Source organism: Phyllostomus discolor, chromosome 5 (assembly GCF_004126475.2).
Source record: "Phyllostomus discolor isolate MPI-MPIP mPhyDis1 chromosome 5, mPhyDis1.pri.v3, whole genome shotgun sequence".
Lineage (NCBI taxonomy): Eukaryota > Metazoa > Chordata > Mammalia > Chiroptera > Phyllostomidae > Phyllostomus > Phyllostomus discolor.
The window spans coordinates 157,956,322-157,974,841 of record NC_040907.2 but is presented as its reverse complement, the minus strand read 5'-3'; the positions used below and the strand labels follow the sequence as shown (position 1 = coordinate 157,974,841).

Here is an 18,520-nt window from a genome sequence, read left to right as displayed (position 1 = left end):
TCTTTAGCATTGTTAAGAAATGCAAGTGGCTTTTCGGTTTCCCAAACCGTGTAAGCAGCATTGCAGATGTTGCTGAACCCCGCCGAAGCACCAGGACCTGCTTAAGACAAGAAAGAAATGTTTGTTAAATAGTAAATGCAGATTGCAGAGAGCCTTCACTACATCCATTTGTTGTTCTACTTATTTATGCATTCATTGGCTGATTCTTGTATGTGCCCTGACTGGGGATTGAACCTGCAACCTTGGCGTATTGGGACAACACTCTAACCAAACTGAGTTACCTGGCCTGGGCCACAACAGAAAAAGTTATTAATTAAATGGCTTATAGATAGGAATTGAAAAGCTACCATGAACCGGGTACTATTTCACAGGGCCGGAAACATAATACCCCTGTCCCCATTGAGCTTATATTCTGGTGGGAGATAGACAATAAAAACACAATAATGTAAGCAACAAGAAATATAAAAAAAGACAAGCAGGGTCATGTGATGAAGGAAGTTTGAGGTGGTGCAAGAGAGGATACCTGTGTTGCTGGTGGGAAGGGGTTCTCCTGGGAGAGACTGCGTGAGGAGAATGAGTTGATGCTGTAATCTGGGGGAAGCACACGAATGTGGGAAGGTGCATGGCAGGCTGAGGAGCCTGGGGAAGGACAGGGTCCTGGGGTGGGGAAGCCCACAGGACAGGAGGCAGCGGAAAAAGTCAGTACTGAGGTGAATCTGAATTTTATTCTAAATGCAACATGGAGCCATGTAAGAAGCACTGAGCAAAGATCCCCAGGGCTGTGCTCTGAAACCCAGCACCAGGCCAGAGCCAGCGCCACGCCTTCCTTGGGCTGATGGCAGCCAAGGACAGAGTGAGACAGAAACGCTAAGGCCCGGGACACAGGGGACTCCTCTGGCTGCCTTTGGCTGCAAGACACCCCAGCAGTCTTTCTGAACCTCCCTCAGACTGCTGAGCACCCCACCCTCCCTCCCCTCTCCCACTCCAACGTCCTGTACTTGTCACAGCCTGCTATGCTCCAAGCTCCTCAGCCTTCTCCCCAGTTCTCTTATGAACGATTCTCCTTTTTTTAAAAAATCCTTGCTTTTGGAATTGCACCTACTTCCTGGAGGACTGGGACTAACTCAGGGACCACAGACACAACTAACGAAACCCTTGAACTAAGGAGCTTAAAATTCCACTAATAAAACTTTCACGCAAGCACAAAATAACAACTGAATGACTACAGTAATAATTATAATTATGTAATGATATAATTATTGTACAGTCATATAATAATGATGAAGGTATGTGCAAAATACAATTGTACCATTAAAAAAAGAAAATCAAAACATAGCGAGAGAAGGTATTCAGTTCACAAATGCTCCAACTAGAACCTGAAAACTGCATGTAGGGAAGGTGAGAGGGATGCGGCACTCTAGGCAACGGATAGTGTGTGCAAAGGTCCAGAGTTGTAAACTTGAGATGCGTGCAGGGCATTCCAGGCCACTTAGTGTCAGGAGTGCAGAGCCTAGAACTGGGGACGATGGGCAAAGGCTGCAGGGCCAGGCAGGGGCCACAGCCTAGGGCTTTGATCTGGAAACCGAGGAGCTGGAAGACAACAGGGTTGGGCCATTGAATCTTTCTAGTAGGATCTGTCAGGCGAATGTGAAAGAAAGGATCCTCCATTAGGGCCTTGCACAAAATACCAGGTATGACTGACTTCTTGAGAAATCTATCTGACTCGTAGTAATCACCCTGCTGTTGTATCCCCAGAGGAATTCCGATCTCTTCGCTTGTCCTTTTCTCCAAACCTGGATGACTACAACCCGGACATCCCCGAGTGGAGGAGGGACATCAGCCGCGTCATCAAAAAGTCCCTGGTGGAAGTGAGTGCAGACGGCTCCTTCTCTTGCCCGGGCACATTTCTTCTCTGTCCTCAAAGAGCTCCATGGTGAGGGGATCCTGGTGCAAGGCAATGACAGGGAAGAACCGAAGCCTGTAGGAGACCTGTCTGGCATCTGCCTAGCTGAGCTCCAAGTTCGCAGACACATCGTGGATGCTTTGGGGGCAGCGAAGCTGTAAACACACCTATGGTTCTTCATGCTGCTTAGAGAAGAACATGGAAGTTTGTGCCAGTCATATAGCAGAGTTTATGATGAGCCATTGGGAAGTATAAAATCAGCTATTGTGCATAACACTGAAAGACAGAGTGTGAGTCCAATTAGTCAGAACAGCCCTGGGTCCCAGCCCTGCACACGGTAAGCATAACTGCACAGTGCACAGTTGGAACACCATGGTTGGTCATCCTTCTACGCCCAGGTCTTTTAAAGGCATTTGCCACCTACAGCAGCCCTGATAGGAGAGTATTATTGTCCTCATTTTGCAGATGGAGCGCCTGAGGTTCAGAGAGGTTATATAACTTGCCTAATGCCTGGAAGCTAATCGGTGGTAAGGGTACACAATTGAATTGAAGGTTCTCAGTTCAATGTCTGAGTTTTTGCATATGAAACACAGCTCCCTGGGGGGACTGGGAAAATAGCAAGGTGATGTGATTTATCCCTCTCTGAGCAAATGTCGCTGACATTTTGAGAAGACACCTTCTTTTACACACACTGCCCTGCACACACTCCGCTCTCACGCGTGGTCAGAGCAGGGACGTCTGCTCAGGGAGCTGCGTGCATTTATTGCACAAGCCCAGAAAACCAGAGGTGAGAGACTTTTCCCAAAGGTGCATTCCCAGCCCTAAAGGAGAGTGAATGTGGGTTTTTTGTTTTTGTTTTCTTGACACATTCTCTCCTGCACCCAATACATGGTGCCTCGTGGCACAAAGAGATATGGGGTCGAGGCATTCAGATAGCCCCTGCTCAGAAGACAGATCATATCCACCCTTTTGTAGCAAAGAGCTGGCCTTCCCCATAGTCATACCATTATTTTTGTTTGTATTTATTTAGCACTTACAGTATTCCAGAAACTCTTCTCAGTGCTTTACATCTTTAACACATTTAATGACTTTAAAAACTAGCTTATGATGTAGATAGTGTAATTATCGCTGTGTTACATACAGGTGTGGAAATTGAACTTAGAGACAGATAACTTGTTCAAGGTTATACCGTTAAAGTTCAGGCTTGGGAGTCAGACCATCAAAGTTTGAGTCTTAATGTCATGATTTCATAACCACCCCACTGTCCTGCCATCCTTTGCCTTATTATACGGAGAAACAGGGATAAGTGGAACAGTGGGATGGAGAAGAAGTATTTTCATGCACCTCTGGGCACTCGCCCTCTCATCGTCCTCTTCAGGATTCTCAGCGTCCCTGACATTATGGGTGCTGAAACATTACAGCCATCAGGGGGCGCAGCTACTAGAAGGACCCACTGGCATAGGCCCTTCTGCTCTTGGAGCTGTTTGGCTGTGGTGTGGTAACTGGCTTCTCTCCCCTGCTGTCCAAGAGGGATGACTTACATCCTTCCATGACCCGACTGCCCACCTGCTTCAGTCTGCAGCATTCTAGGAATCCATGTGCCTCCCAGGCAGCTGTCCAATGCCCCCCACGTGATTTATCAAGCAGGCATTAGCTCAGCAGTGACCAGCTTTCCAGGCTGATTGTCGGGGGACCAGTTGCCCTGGGCCTGACCCCTTTCTACCAGCTGTCCAGTAGGCTAGAAATGACTGCTCTTCAGTATTTCTAGGCTGGCGTATAGTGTACTCAGCTCCATACGGAATAAACAGGCTCGACACCCCTCAGGCCAGGCTGTGCTGCACACAAAGAGTTTTCAAACTCCTTGCTTTCCCAGTCCCAGGAGGCAGCTGTTGGCCCTGGTTCTGTGCCCCACCCTGTCTTCGGCCATTTTCTTAAGTCCCGAAGCACCCCATTGCCAAGTTCACCTTAATAAACCCTAAAAGAGGTACAACATGAGGTCCACTTAGTTGTACTTTCCCTGTTCGTTATGTGACAGAATTAGATTTTAAAAATCAGGGGTGTTTTTCCTCACCAAATATGGTTTTTCTGGTGACGTTTCACCGTGGAATCTTTCACTGAATGTCATTCAGTAAGCTTTTTTTTTCTTTGTGATAAGGATGGTTTAGACGTGATCTCTGAGTTAAACATCTAGCAGGGCCATGAAACCGCGTGAGGCCACTGTGGCAGGAGCTGCTGTATGACCACTGTCAGGAGGAGAAGGCAGTGGGGCACCGGCTAAGAACAGAGGCTTCATGGTCCCACCAAAGCCCCAGACTGAGCAGCCCCTCCTCACTGACATGGCCTTGAGCCATTGTTTACCTTTCCTCCCTCGTCCATCCGCCTGTGAAGTAGAGATGCATTGCCCCGATCCCCATGCAGGGAAAGACAGCTCTCCTCGCTGCTGGGGGTGCTGTGGGTAGAGGCTCCTGCTGCCTTGCCCCAGGTCACGTCCCTTTCCAGGGTGCTCACATGCGGTGGTTAACTGAGGCAGTCATATAAGGGCCTGGCCGTCTCCGTTTAACCTCAGACACATCTGGGGCACTGTTTTCACCCCCTGGACGGTCTCCCAAGGCTGCAGCTGACCTTCCTCACAGCTCAGCTTCTCCGCTACTCATTGTTGCCTCCTTCTCTTCGCCCCCTTAGCTGTCGATCCCAAGAATATCCTTAAGAAACACCCAGAATGCTAAACTCAGGTCTGCGTCCTGCGGACCCCAACCTGTGATATGTCTTCACCAGCAAAGAGGGACATAATGATAATCGCATTGAGTAATTATGGGAGGTTGCATTACAAAATATTAACAGGTGCTTAGCACAAGGCTAGATGTATGCAAAGACTCAATACATAGAATGTCTTACAACTGTGAAAGAAGCATAAAGGTGAGGTTCAGAAACAAAAAGATCACCTGATTGGGAAGTCATGAAAAATGTATTGAAACCAGTGGTCTTTAAGAATGAAAGGAGAGTAGGGTTTTAGCAGCAAATGTAGAGAGAGAAAAGACACTCTGGGGGAGATAGAACACACAAAAATATTTTCAGGAAAGGGCTGGAATATTGAGAACTTGTACATGATTCCATTTGACTGGACAATAAGATGACGGCATGAGTTGTAAGTAATTCATCTGGAGAGGAAGGGCGGGACTGCCCTGGAGAAGGCTTGGGATGCCATATTCAGTTGGTTGGTAGTGGGAATTGCAACAATTTGGACAGAAAAACACAATCTTAGCTGGACTAAAGGAAGCTAAATCTCAAAGTAGTAGCCTATCTCCTGGAAATGAGGAGACTGTTATAAATTTTGAGGGAGGGAGAACATGCAAGTGCTGACTTGGGGGTAGTAACAGTGGGTATTGGAACAGGAAGGAACCATCGGGATCATTGCTGTGGAGGTGGGCTTGTCAAGATCTGTTAGACCAATCAGATACAACATGGGAAGGGGCGTGTCCTGCCAGAAGCTAATGGGAGGCTTCCAGCCAGGGTACCTGGGAAAGGATCCCCTTGGGTCATCCAAATGTAGAATTAGTATTTTACGGCAGAAAATGAGAAGGTCCTTTGTTGACACGTTTGTTGGAAATCTTAGTAAAGTAACCCAATGAATGATGTTCTGACTGTCCACTGAAGAGAAAAGTCGGGATTGTAGCTATTGATTCTAGAACCATCTGGGGAGTGGACTTAGGGGAAACCCTGGGATATAAGCTCAGAAGAGAGAAGATGAACTGACACAAAGAGGGAGTCCTTCAGTGATAACTGTAGTTTTAGGAGATGATTCAGCGTGGCAAAGTGAAGGGCTCAGTGTGCTTCATGACACGGGCTGGTCATCGGGTTCTGGTGATGTGGAGAAGTCAGCAGGGGCGAGGGTTGTGCTGTGGGGGAGCTGTATTAGGTTGAGTCTGTAAGATGCAACTGGTTAGTTTGAAGGAATAACTCTAGTGCTACCACGAAGGAAGAGGCTGGGTGGAAAAGGTTGAGGCATGCGGGGCAGATGATAATGTTTAGTAAGTAAGGGTCTTCTCAGTGGCAAGGCCCCCTACCAGACAGGCCCATAAGAAAAATAGCTAACATGTGAATGCCAGGCACTACTATAGATGCTTTATGTGCAACTTATTCAATTCTCAAAACCACTCTTTCATAAGTACTGCTGGTGTCCCTACTTTTTTTTATTTGAGGGAATGTGGGTGCCAAGGAGGGAACGTGTTTAAGGTTTCACAGGGATGGAGCTGAGGTCAAACCTCAGATAGTCTGACTCCGGAGCCTGCACGGGTAGCCCAGGGCTGGCTGTCAGGTCCCTTCCTGCCAGGTGCACCCAGGATCCTGCTTGCACACCCCTCCCCGACCCCATTCCCTGCCCAATACTTGCCCCTTCTCATCATCTTTCCTGCAGGACTTACGTGCTCTTCTGTGTCTCTCCCTCAGGCCACTGGGGTCCCGGGCCCCCACATCTTGGTGGCGGTGCTCCCTGGCTTGCCCACGGCTGCTGAGCTCTTTGTCTTGCCGTATCAGGACCCAGCAGGAGAACACAAAAGGTCAGCTGAGGATCTGGAGCAGGTAAGTCTCCCAGGTGACATTTCAGCTTCTCCCAGAGGTCTGAGCCACAGTCCTCCCGGGATCTAACCACCAGCACAGCAGCTCTGAGGGATCTCGGCTTGAGAGTGAGGACACCAGCTGTTTGTGGAGGCTTTGACTTTCTGGTCTTCCATTTCTTTTTTGCAATATAGCGATCCTAACTACAGCTTCATAAAAAAAAATCCACATTCAAGAGTGCTACAGGGAGTGGCTAAGTTACTTGGAGTATGTCCACACTGTGGAATACTCTACAGTGCTTACAATGAATTAGATAAATCTAGGCATATTGACATGATGAACTGCCCGAGATATTAAGTGGGGGAAAAGCAAGTGGGTGAGCAAAATGTGGAGGTTGAATCCATTTATATCTTACTTTGCTAACTTTCATCACAAGAGTGTCATGAGGATTAAATGGCATGATATGCATGATACCTTTTATAAAAAGTACAGCTTTTGTACACATCATGAATCCTCTTTCTCACCACCATGTGATGATGACCTAATGTGTGGCTGTAACAAATGAGTAGTATTACCTCCAGGGGACCTCCACTGGCTCTATGGGGTCCACTTCCTTCTACCACCTCTGGAGTATTAGAACATTGTGTGTGTGTGTGTGTGTGTGTGTGTGTGTGTGTGTATCTCTCCCACCTGACCTCTTTGATCCCCCCCCCACCCTTTTACTTCAAAAGTCTCTCCAGTCCCTGTAGTGAGGATTATTATTTGTTGTTGTTTTTCTAGTTCTCCATCCATTGAATTCAAATGATCAGTCTTAGTCTTGTTACCCCATTAGAAACTATATGGTTCCAGTTCATTAATCCTTTCTGGCAAATAGATTAAAAATAGGATCGTCTGGGGCACTAAAAATATTGGCTGTTTTCCCTCCAGTATGTGGAGCTTTTCAGTTCACTTAGAATGAACCCAATAGTCTCGTCCTATGATCCATAGTCTTCCAAGATATCTCGAGAACCTCCTTTATCAGCCTGATTAACAACAACCCCTAATGAGAGCATGGCCTGCCTCCTGGCACACACCGTTCTTTCAACGGCAGCTTTCTCACTTGGCAGAAGACTCACCTCTGTACTTTTCCGAATGTGCGAGTCATAAACAATGGAGCCGCCATGGAAAGCCTGTTGAACCCTGCTTCCTAGTGAATTGTGGCAGGTAACCTGTCAGATTTGCATCTGACCTTGCTCAGCAAGGCCATTCAGCATCCTATGATATGCTACAGGTTATTATCTGCACTTGCAATTTAATGGGGAAAAATGGATTATTTCTTATTATAGCATTGCCGATGAGAACCTGGAGGGAAAGTAGCTCACTATCCAAAGCCTTTAGGTCCCTCTTCTGGAAATCTCACGGATGGCCCGTGAAACACAGATCATACTCATTGCAAGTACAGAACTGTCCAGACTTAGAGCCAGCAAATTTTCTAGCCACTATACCATCCGTGTGTCTCTGTGACTCATACCGTCCATTTTTCTCTAAAAGTGTAATACATTCTAGATGTTTCCTTGAAGGGAAATGTAGAAAGAAGAGGGGTATTGTTCTATGAAGCTTCTTTTGCATGTGTAGGAATGTATCCTGCTTTGACTGTCTGTTCTCTCTGTTCTTGTTTCTCTTTATTCTCTGTCTTGTCTGAATGCCTCCTGCGAAGGCATTAGCGCAGAGCTGACGTATTGTCTGCGGTAGCATGGTAGCAGGAATTGACAAAGCATTAATCAGAGACCTGATGGCAGCTGGCTTCTTCCAAGGCTGTGTGACTTAGCATTTGGTACCTGGATAGGGAGTCTAGCTATTTCATTAGAAAGATCATGTATGGAGAAATATAAACCAGATTTCTAGCTTCAACTCTGATATTCATTGTATCTTATTACAAATGAAGAAAATAGACCGGAAAAGTTAAATAATTCAGCCAAAGGCCCATAATCCATAATACCTGTCTTATAGGCTGTTTGAGATATCTCACAGAAATGATACAGCAAAGTACTTGTCCTATAGTGGATGCCCAATAAATGGTAAATGGATGATGGTTAAATTTATGGCCATTTAGGAGGAGAAAAATATGGAAAATGCAAAAATAATGTAAGACTTTGATACAGCCAAGGGCATGTATTAGCAGAAAGAGGATGGCGGGAGTAGGGGGGAAAGATGGATGAGTGAAATTCCGTGAAAGAACAAGGTCAGTAAGAAACGGAAAGAACATGTATGAATGGCTCTCCTGGGGTGAGGATGACACATCGAAGTCATCATGCAGATTTATAGCGTGAAAAGACAACAAAGTACCATGCTAAAGATTATGACTCTGTTTAAGGGATTTGCCAGTGTACGCGCCTTATTCAGGGCTCAAACTAAACTAAATACAGGGACCAAACGAACACCAAACCAAGCACATAAGATCAGCGTGCTAGTTGGGGAGAATAGCATTATCCTGATTGAAAAGTGCAGTAATGACATCAGCATATAAAACTGAGCCATGCGTCAAGCACCTGTAACACATGGGCTGCCCACCCATCAGAAACATGTAGTTTTCCTCCAAAAAGGGGTCTTTTGACTGTCGTCTCTGGCTCAGGCACTTTAAAATGAAGGCATTCAGGCCCCAAAGTCAAGATGCGATCTGGCTGAGGTGAAACAAGTCTTTGAGGAGAATGAGATTCTAGTTCAGTTTCTACAACTGATTGTCAGCTTAGTGCTCTCTTTCCACCCCCCTCCCCGCCCCTGGCCACCCTGCAGACTTGGGTGTGGATACCCCTTTACTTCCGTGGACCCCAAAATACTAGGGCTGTTGTACTAGGAAATGAATGAGAGATGCTTTGCTTTGTTTTGCATTAATGTGTGTGATTCTGATGCGATGAACAGCTATCCAATTCAGACACCTTAAAGGAAAAAAGTGAAGTCACGAGCCTATTTAGTGGAGAAATCTAAGGATATAGTTCAGGCTGGATGAGTTCATGGCCACTCAGAAGTGTCATCAAATGACTTCCTTCTGTTCTTCTCACCTTCCTTTCCTCTCCCTTTTCTTTGCTGCCATGGGGGAAGTGTGCCTGAGAATGCAGCCAAATCATAGGAAAGCCACAACAGCCATAGGAAGTCCCAGCTGCTATATAGTCAGCCTGCCAATCCCACCCAGAAGACAATGCCTCCCCCTGACTGCACCACAAGAGCCCCAGATTGGCAGTTCCCACTGGCCAGACTTGGGTGAAGTGGGCATCTCTGAACTAGCCCCCTAGTCAGAGGGAGAGAGTGTGTCAGCTCTGATGTGTTATGCCCTTCCTGGGTCAGGGGTGGAGGGGGCCCCTCCTAAATCAAATGTGCTGAAATTTAAGCAATAGGACATGGTTCTTTAAAGAAAACATTGGAAAGAGAGAAGGAATGCCAGGCAGGCAAAAGCAACTGACTGCCTTTGCCATAAATTACACAGAAATTTTCAATGAATTCAAAGCAAAACAGAACAACAGAAACCAGCCCCCACACCTTGTTCGAAGACCACATCTGAATTGCAGATGGAACTTGGGAAGGGCCGATCTTACCCCCTCTATTAATGCCCTGGCTGCCCTTTCTTATAAAGATACAACATAGGGGAGAAGTGGGACCCTTCTGGACAGACCCTGAAGGCACACACAGCCAGTGGGACCCTTCTGGACAGACCCTGAAGGCACACACAGCCCCAGAAACGGGCTCTTGACACCCCTCCTTTCACTTCCTCTAATGGCACTCCCAGGGGACAGGAATGCTGGGTCAGACCTAGCTGTCTTGTCTGTGAAGTAAATTAAAAATCCCTCACAATGAGACATACTTGACCTTGTTATCAAGTAAAGTGGGCTGGGTTAATCAAGTGACCTCTGTCTGGGAGGGCTCCACCAGTCTTTATTCTAGATATCCGGTGAGGGAGAAGAGGCTGGCTAGCCCTTTGCCAGCCTCCTCAGGGACTGCACCTCCTGCTCCCCTGCGGCCAGGAGCTCCGATATGGAGTAGCCCCTCCCCCAGGTCACTGCACCCCCTTCTTCTCCCTGAGTCACCAGAGGTGAGCAGATGTGTATCTGGCTTCCCTGGAGGAGGCACAGACCATAGGCTGCCTGGGTCAAGGTTGTTGGTGATGCTTTGCTGGGGAGGTAGGGAGCCTACAGGTTGTCTGGCAGAATCCTTAAAGGTCATGGAAACACTTGAAAGGACCAAAGAGACTACGGAAAATGTCAACCCCCGGCAATGCATTTCCTCCTTAGTTGTTTGTGTTCCCACATCCACCTAATGACAGATGGGGAGTCCGAGATTCAGGGAGAGGAGAGGCACCTCTGAGAATGGAACAGCCCATTGGCAGCATTTTAAGGAAGTGAACATTTACTCTGGAATGTAATTGATCATCTTAGACTGGTTTTTATTGGCCCACATAGTCTACTCTGTCTAGATTTGTTAACATGGGGAGTTGAACCACAGAAACACTCTGGAGTTCACAGGAAGGTCACTAAAGTAAGAAACTATAACCAAAAATAGAGTAGGTAAGAGCTGGACCAAAAGTAAGGGAGCAAAAGGAGCCAGCTTAGAGCTGGGAACAGGGAAGACAAGAGGAGGAAGCATGTATGGCCAATGTGTTTATTCGTTAATGTCACCCAGAAAAATTCTTAGGCACCTTAATCAAGCTGCTTCTTTGGGGCTAAGGAAGAGCAGAATTAGGTGGGCTAGTGTTAATTTGGATTAGTATTTAGCTCCATTGCTGTCCTTCCCTACAAATTGTATGAAGTGGGGAAGATCTTTGTCAAATCCAAAGGAGGACTCTTCCACTGCTACCTGAAGACCCTTAATAATGTAAGGTGATCTGGATTCATTGATTAGATCAGCTCCAAGGTCAATCCAGGCAAGTCTCCCTCTAAACATGGCACCAGCATGCTATTGATATTCAGTAGGGTTTGCATTCCTTCTACGAGCTTCAGACACATGCTCCAGCCTTTCAGCCTAAGGCAGCTTTGCCACTGATAAGTCTGCCAAAGCCTATTTTGTACCACTTCTCTGCCTTACATGTTTTATAAATTTATCATCTGCTCTGTTTTATAAATTTATCATCTGCTCTGTTGTCCTTTTCTCCTGTTTTGATGTTTGACAGTACCATTCTCATAATCTGAGCATGTGCTTTTCCCCTATTTGTTTTACTAAAAATTGTGTAGATGTTGCCTATGCTCTTTATGTAGTAACTGTCACATGTTGCCTACATATTTTCAGCTTACCACCTTCTGGATACACCGTAGGGTTGTACCCCCAATTCTCTTCTGTGGGCAGATCTGTGGGACTAAGTCTGGCCAATGACTTGGGAGCAGAAGTGATACATGTCTCCTCCAAGCTGAAGTGTCCAAATGCCATCTGCAAACTCCGGAGGGCTCCTTTGCCCTCCTAGGGTGCTGCTTCACCAGCCTGCATCACTGCGCGACCAGACTGAGCACAGCACCGCTGCCTGCCTACAGCCTGAGCAAAAAACCCGCCTACAATGTCTCTGGCCCCCAAACTTTAACAGTGTGGCTTCAGCCTCATCTAGTTTACACACATTGCTACACTTAAATTCCATACTTTGTGAAAAAGATAAGGAAGCGGAATGGCGCTTTCCCTTTAGCAGGTCCCTCCCCCTGCATCTTTTTGATGTTTGCTTTCCAAGTATTTTTTATTGAGTCCCCACTGTCTTTCTAAGTGGTACTTTAAGTGAAGTGTGAGTTATCTCTGAATCATAGGCATATTGCACCATTTGGCAGATGCCAAAAATAATATGTTGTTTCTTTAGTCGTAATGATTTAGCTGAAGGAGGACAGAAAATGGGTTGTGTAGGAGAGCAGCAGAAGAGGGTTGGCAGTGCAAAGGATAAATGAGATCTGCTCAGACAATACACTTCCACTGGGCAGAAAGAGAAAAATAAATTCAACTTGCTTCAGCGGGTCCAATCTCCAAGCAAGCCCGCGTTGTCTCACTTGATTCTTTATCATGTGGGGTTTTGTTCTCCTCATTCAGGCCATCTCCACACTTTTCTACAGCTTCCAGTTTATTCTGGTGCTTTCATAGCCAAGTCTCGCAAACGTTACACATCACATTGCTTGGTGAACAGACTGGGGCAATCCCAAGGATAGCGTTAGCGGTTGCTGTTCCCGTAGCTCGTAGTGGTCAGCTGACATGGGACTGGTGTTAAAAGTTGTGGGCTTTATAGATGAATATGGCACCATAACGAATGAAATGCAGTTTTTAAACCTTCTAAACCTACTTTGTGCAACCTCTTTCTGAATAGCTTTTGCTTCCTTTCTTTGTCACCTGTTTAAAGGAAAATATTTTTTGATGGAAATACTCTAGGTTTAGGAGTCAGACAATATTGCAGTGTAGCAGCAACTCTTCAAATGTTCACTGCGTCATCGTAGGTGTGTCCTGTATGCGCCATGCTCCTTCTCCAGGGAGATACCAGCACTGACACCTAACACATTCTGAGTTAGAAAAAATAATAAGAAATATGTGACTTTACCAATATGAAGTGTTCAGTACGTACATAATGTATTTAAAACATATACATAACAATCGATCTGACAAAAACAATACAGAATAAACACTTCTGCAAATAGCATGAAAAACATTTAAAATATTGTCAAAATCTATCAACAGTTTCACACTCATTTATTTGAGTAGAGAAGTACATGGTTCTAATTGAGAGTATTCTTGTATGCAATGTAAATTTTATTTAGTTTTATTTCTCTGCATAACTTCTTTCCCACAAACTATGTGTTCTTTATTGCATGTCCTTCAATACGAATTAATTACATGAAACATGTTTTCTGCCACTGGATTAGTTTTTCATAGCCTGCTTAGTTTTGTAAATGATACAGACAAAGCCAGTGAAGCAATGTTATAAATGAAAATAAATCTGGGATGTTAATTATATTCACAAGGGACTCTCTCGGAGATTATAAATTAGAAATAGGTCGTTCTGATGAACTCAGTATTCTGATTTAGTTATTTACATCTCTCACTTGAGGAAAAAACATTCTGCAAGAGATGAAACATGTATCACTTCAACTGGTTGAGCAAGAAAGTCTTTCTCTGGCAATCGCATATTCCCCTTTGTTTACGTGATGGACCCTGCAACACAGGGCGATCCCTTTATTAGTTATGACCACTCTTTCCTATTTGAGTTAAAACATTTTTTTCTGCAAATACAAATGTGTATATGTGCACATCTCCCTAATATATAGCTAAACATATACATCTGTGGTTATATATTTACACATTTCTATATGTGTGCATGTGTGTACTTCATAATCCAAACTTTCCTGATTGACCTCCACTAAAAATCCAGGGTCAGATTCCTTTCAAGACCTGACCATCCAGTGAACAGAATACGGTAGAGCAGAGACTCATGTATTGCAACAGTGTGGAGAACACAGAGGAAATGTGTTGTACAGTCTGTGTTAGAAATCTCCTCTTCCTGTAAACCTGGAGCATTATGAACGATTTCCAGTGCCCAGAAAAAAAGAATAGCGTAATACCGGGAATGAAGCTGTTTGCAATATCATTTTCTTACAACCTTGTTTTTCTGCATGGTTTGCCAAATGCAGGCATTAGAGAGGCTGACTTTGCACTGGATCGCAGATGCTCAGCCACAGGTCACTGACAGGCAGCCCCAGTCCCTGCTGCTAAGCAAAGAAGTTCACCTGCAGGGCAGTTAGGTTCTGCTACCAGGCAGGGGCTGCTGGAAGGGGCTCTGTGCTTCCAGACAAAGCCATCTGACCCTGCCTAACTGATGAAAAGATCTAAGATGTCATTTCTGCCGTTCAGTGGACTAAATGGGACTCAACAAATATACAAGGAAAAAAATAAGAATTTAGCAGAATCATGGCCAGAAAGCATCTAATTAGACTTACAAGTAAGATAAATAAAATAAGTTGATGATTAGAGGGAGTATTTAAAATAAAGCAAGGAGACCAGATAAAAACAGTAGGATCGTGGGGATAGCTTTTCAGAATGTGCTGCTAAATAAATAAAGAAAGAAAGAAAAAGAAAATCAAACAGATTGAGCTGGGCTTTCTACTTGAAACAAGTCAATCGTTTTACCTGGTTTTTAAAATCTCACCTTATACTGTTACTATATCCAGCAAGGTTCTTTGGCCCGTGTCGGGGTTAAGCATGCTGTGGCCTAGAGTTCCCAACATTTGTCTGGCACACATGTCAGCCCGAGTAGTGGGTCAGCTGCTGTCTATAAGCGTGAAACAAGGGTCGGCCAGTCATTACTTAAGTTGTGGTTGCACTTTGTTTCAATTGTATAATGTATTACTTTAGAAACACTGTATCTGCCATTCCATAAATATTCATAAAGTATATATTCTGTGGAAGCCACAGGACATGGGTTGGGGAAGGGGTGGGAGGCATTGGGGGTAATAAGGGGGGATCTATCAGAAAATAAGATAAATGTATGTGAATCTCACCACAATGTATAAATTTCTACTTCTTTTAAGCTCTGTATATAACAAACTCAAAAAACTGGTGGTGACTTTTCTAACCTAGCTCAAGATAATTTTTAATAGTATGAATTATTTGATTTACTAATGCTTTGTCCTTTCGGTAGCATTCAGGATATAAAGTCGGGGTCATACTTAAAAATAATTATTTCTGCATATTCTGGAAAAACTCAAAATCCTATTAAAACTCATTTATATAATTCACAGGCTTACTATTGGGAATGCCCTGGTAAAGACAATAAAGATTTCTCAGCACATTTGCTTATAGTCAGTATGACAATTTTGGTGGCACTCACTGTGACATTTCTTTCAGATATCAGAACTGCTGATCCACAAACTCAACCAGAACGCGGTGCACTTCGAGCTGAAACCCGGGATCCAGGTCCTTGTCCACGCAGCCCACTTAACAGCAGGTCAGTTTTCATGCCGCTGGGTCCTCACTGGTGGCTCTAGCAAAGGGGGGTCCCAACCTATCGCTTTAGCAGAACACTAGAGGGTGCCTCCCTTTGTCAGCAGTGGGGCATCATTCTTCGGAGGTTCCCTTGCTTGGCATTTTTGCCTTAATGGGGACCCACAAGGCAACCAAATAAAGTGACTTTTCTTCATCCCTGGCAAAAAACCATCGCTGACTCACCTAAACACACCCTCCTCAGGAGACAGCAAGGTTCATCTGAACAGAAATCTAGAACATAATGTCCGTTCTACAAATAACATTTCTCTGATCTTTCTGTAAAACCTTATTTTCAAATTGTTTGGGTTACAAACACTTGTTTTTCTTTAAATTTTGGAATAGAATAGGGTGCTGGAAAGAGCTGGGACCTAGGAGCTGTACAGGGTCATAGCCAGGAACTGAACCCCAAGTTGGTCATGATCTTCCAAATTAACTAATGTCATTGAGTTTCTGCCTCTTCACCCATGAAATGAGTGGTGGGGGTGGCGGGGAGGATCCTTCTCCTAAGGCCATATAGAAGTCTCAGTGATAATTCACATAATCCCAAGTGTGTAGAAATAGATAGCATTGTGTTATATTAATGTTACATTTAATTAACAGTGCTTATTAAAGTACTTATGTTTGCTGAGTACTGTGCTGGCACTGCATAGAGTATAAGGGGCCGTAGGAAATGACCTTTGTCCTCAAAACATGTGTAATCCAGGTGTGGTGTGGCAGTGTTTGAGGTGGCAGTGGTGGCGGCGCTATGGGTTGGGGGAAATGGGCTGTGGTGGGGTACCTCAACGTGTACATGCATACATGCTCACGTGGAGAAGCCACAGGGCGTACTTAAGCACTCGGATATTTGAGACCATTGGTTTCAACCATGGCCCCATCACTCCCTCACTATATAGACCTTAAAAAGAGACGTAACTTCCCTGTGCCTTAGAGATGGCTATAGCACCTGTGTCGGAGGGATTGCGTGAGAAAATAAGTTAATTCAGGTAATGCACCTAGAGTAGTGCCTGGCAGATAGTAAGCTATTGCGTTGGTCTGTCTGTTTGTTCCTTTTTACTCCTTGTATTATTAACAAAATTGCGTAGGAAATTTGAAGCAGAGACAAACTGTGCTCTGTCAAAATGATACAGGAGAGTGTCTTGGAGGAGACAGATGGATGGATAGGATTAAATGCCGGAGACATGTGCAGCGCCAAAGCACCAAGGAAGGACATGGAAACCTCATGGGCTTTGGGATGCTGAGTACGTGGGGACCAAGAGCAACAGTTTCCAGGGCCGTTCTCCAGCTTCCTGGAGGTGGCCTAGTCTGACAGGAAGGCCAAGCGTGTCGGTCCCTTTTCTGCTTATATTCTATATTTTTTCTGCATTAGGGTTTCATACATTTTCTGTTTGTTTTTTAAAAAAAAACTACCACTGCCTTAAAAGAATGAATATTTAAAGGTGACTGTTCCTGAGCACGGGATATGGAAGTAGGATGTAGGAATACGCCAGGCTGGGCAGTCTGTGCCTGCTTGGTGGGGCTCTGGGAAACCAGGGGGACCTCTGAGCAGAGCTGTGACCCATTCGGAGGGTCACCTGAGGAAGATGACTCTTCGGAGGACGGAGGATTGAGGTGGGCTGATTTGGTATTCTACAGCTTGCCATCCTCATGCATCCACTGAGCAGGCGTTTACGGAGTGCCTGCCTGCTCTGAACCAAGCAGTGTTCTCTGAATGGGATAGCCTCTGCCTTCCCGGAAGCTTCCTGCCCCAGGGAAATCCCACCTTCCTAATAACACTGCTGATGACAATGCCCTGAAGGAATTAAGGAAGTATGTGAACACAGGGAACAATTAAGCCGCACCTATAAGAGCAACCCCTAAGCCAAAGTCCGCCAACATATCAGCGATCCAGATTACCATTTCCTACTCAGGAGGCTGACCGTTGGTTTTTGGTGAATGGTGGCCTCTGACACGTGACTGTTACACGTAGCTGGTGGAAGTGGAGAACAAACAATGTCCAGAAGCATCAGTCATCATCATTCTGGTAGACAAGCCACTGACAAATTTTGTCAACTCAGTCAAAACTGGTTTGAAATCGGTTTAAACAGTTGTACTGATGTATCCAATCCTGTTAGGTGGTACAGCCTGTTTGGGGGGAAGACCGAACCTCTTCCGCTTCATCCCTAGTGACGCAAAATTTGCTTTACAACATACTCACCTTCTAAGTGAGCACTGTGTTCAGACAGTATATTTTGCTATCGAGTACCTGGATTTATTAGGAAACACTCCCCTGGTATTTATCAGGGGCCTCTCTTAGAAAGGGGAGCATCACAGGTCAAGATAGAGACCCAACCTACTTTTCCAGTTCTCCAATTCCGGAGGCCACTTGCGTTTCATACCCTTTCCTTCCTCCCACACCTCTCTCCCAGCAGTTATTTTATGTGCCTGGTTTTTACTTGCCTGATTGTTGTATTACATTCCAAAGATGGTCAGATCACTTTTTTTCTGAATTTGAAAAATGCTTCTTAAAGGTACCTTCCTATAATGGCATCTGGTGTAGAGCTGGGATAAAGCTGAAAAGTAGGGATCAGAAATGCGGGTATTTGAGCAAAGCTGGCTTGGCCAGGGAAATAGATACAGCAAAGTCATCCATGAATCTGTGTGGGAGAGAAAGCCCATTCCCTGTAGCCATGGAGCATTTATCGTTCCTTGTTTGAGCTCCAGATGGCAAGGAATAATGCAAAATTTGGAAGGGCTGGAAAATTCTTCCAATTAGTGTTCATAGTTCATTTTATAGTGGAGATTTTTAGAAATGGGAATCGGATCCCCGGTGAGAAGGACTGGCAAAGGGAGGGGTGTTACTGGCAGCTCAGGTAAGCAAGCACACCAAGATTTGAGGGAGAGCCCCCTGCAGTCTGGATGTGTGTGATGTGAGGTTGCCAAAGAATGGAAGAACAACAACAATTCAGTTCAAGGCAAAAGCCCAATCTTAAGTTGGGCCAGTTGGGATAGAGTGAGACAATTCTTTGACTTCCAACCACTGTGGCTGTTCCCAGCTCTTCCCTGTTAGATTTGATAGTTTGCCTTTGTAATTCCAAACCCAATCAGCTGGCACTATTGAGC

At 45.2% G+C, this 18,520-nt stretch overlaps 1 protein-coding gene across 5 annotated transcripts in view; it reads left to right on the top strand.

The window, feature by feature from the left end:
* Positions 1 to 18,520, top strand: part of SORCS1 (sortilin related VPS10 domain containing receptor 1) — a 485,789-nt gene that overhangs the window by 449,015 nt on the left and 18,254 nt on the right. For all 5 annotated transcript variants that reach the window (XM_028513157.2, XM_028513156.2, XM_028513155.2 and 2 more), the window contains exons 22-24: positions 1,756 to 1,868; positions 6,350 to 6,481; positions 15,284 to 15,383. In XM_028513157.2, coding sequence (XP_028368958.1) covers positions 1,756 to 1,868; positions 6,350 to 6,481; positions 15,284 to 15,383 — 345 coding nt within the window. The remainder of the gene's footprint in view (positions 1 to 1,755; positions 1,869 to 6,349; positions 6,482 to 15,283; positions 15,384 to 18,520) is intronic.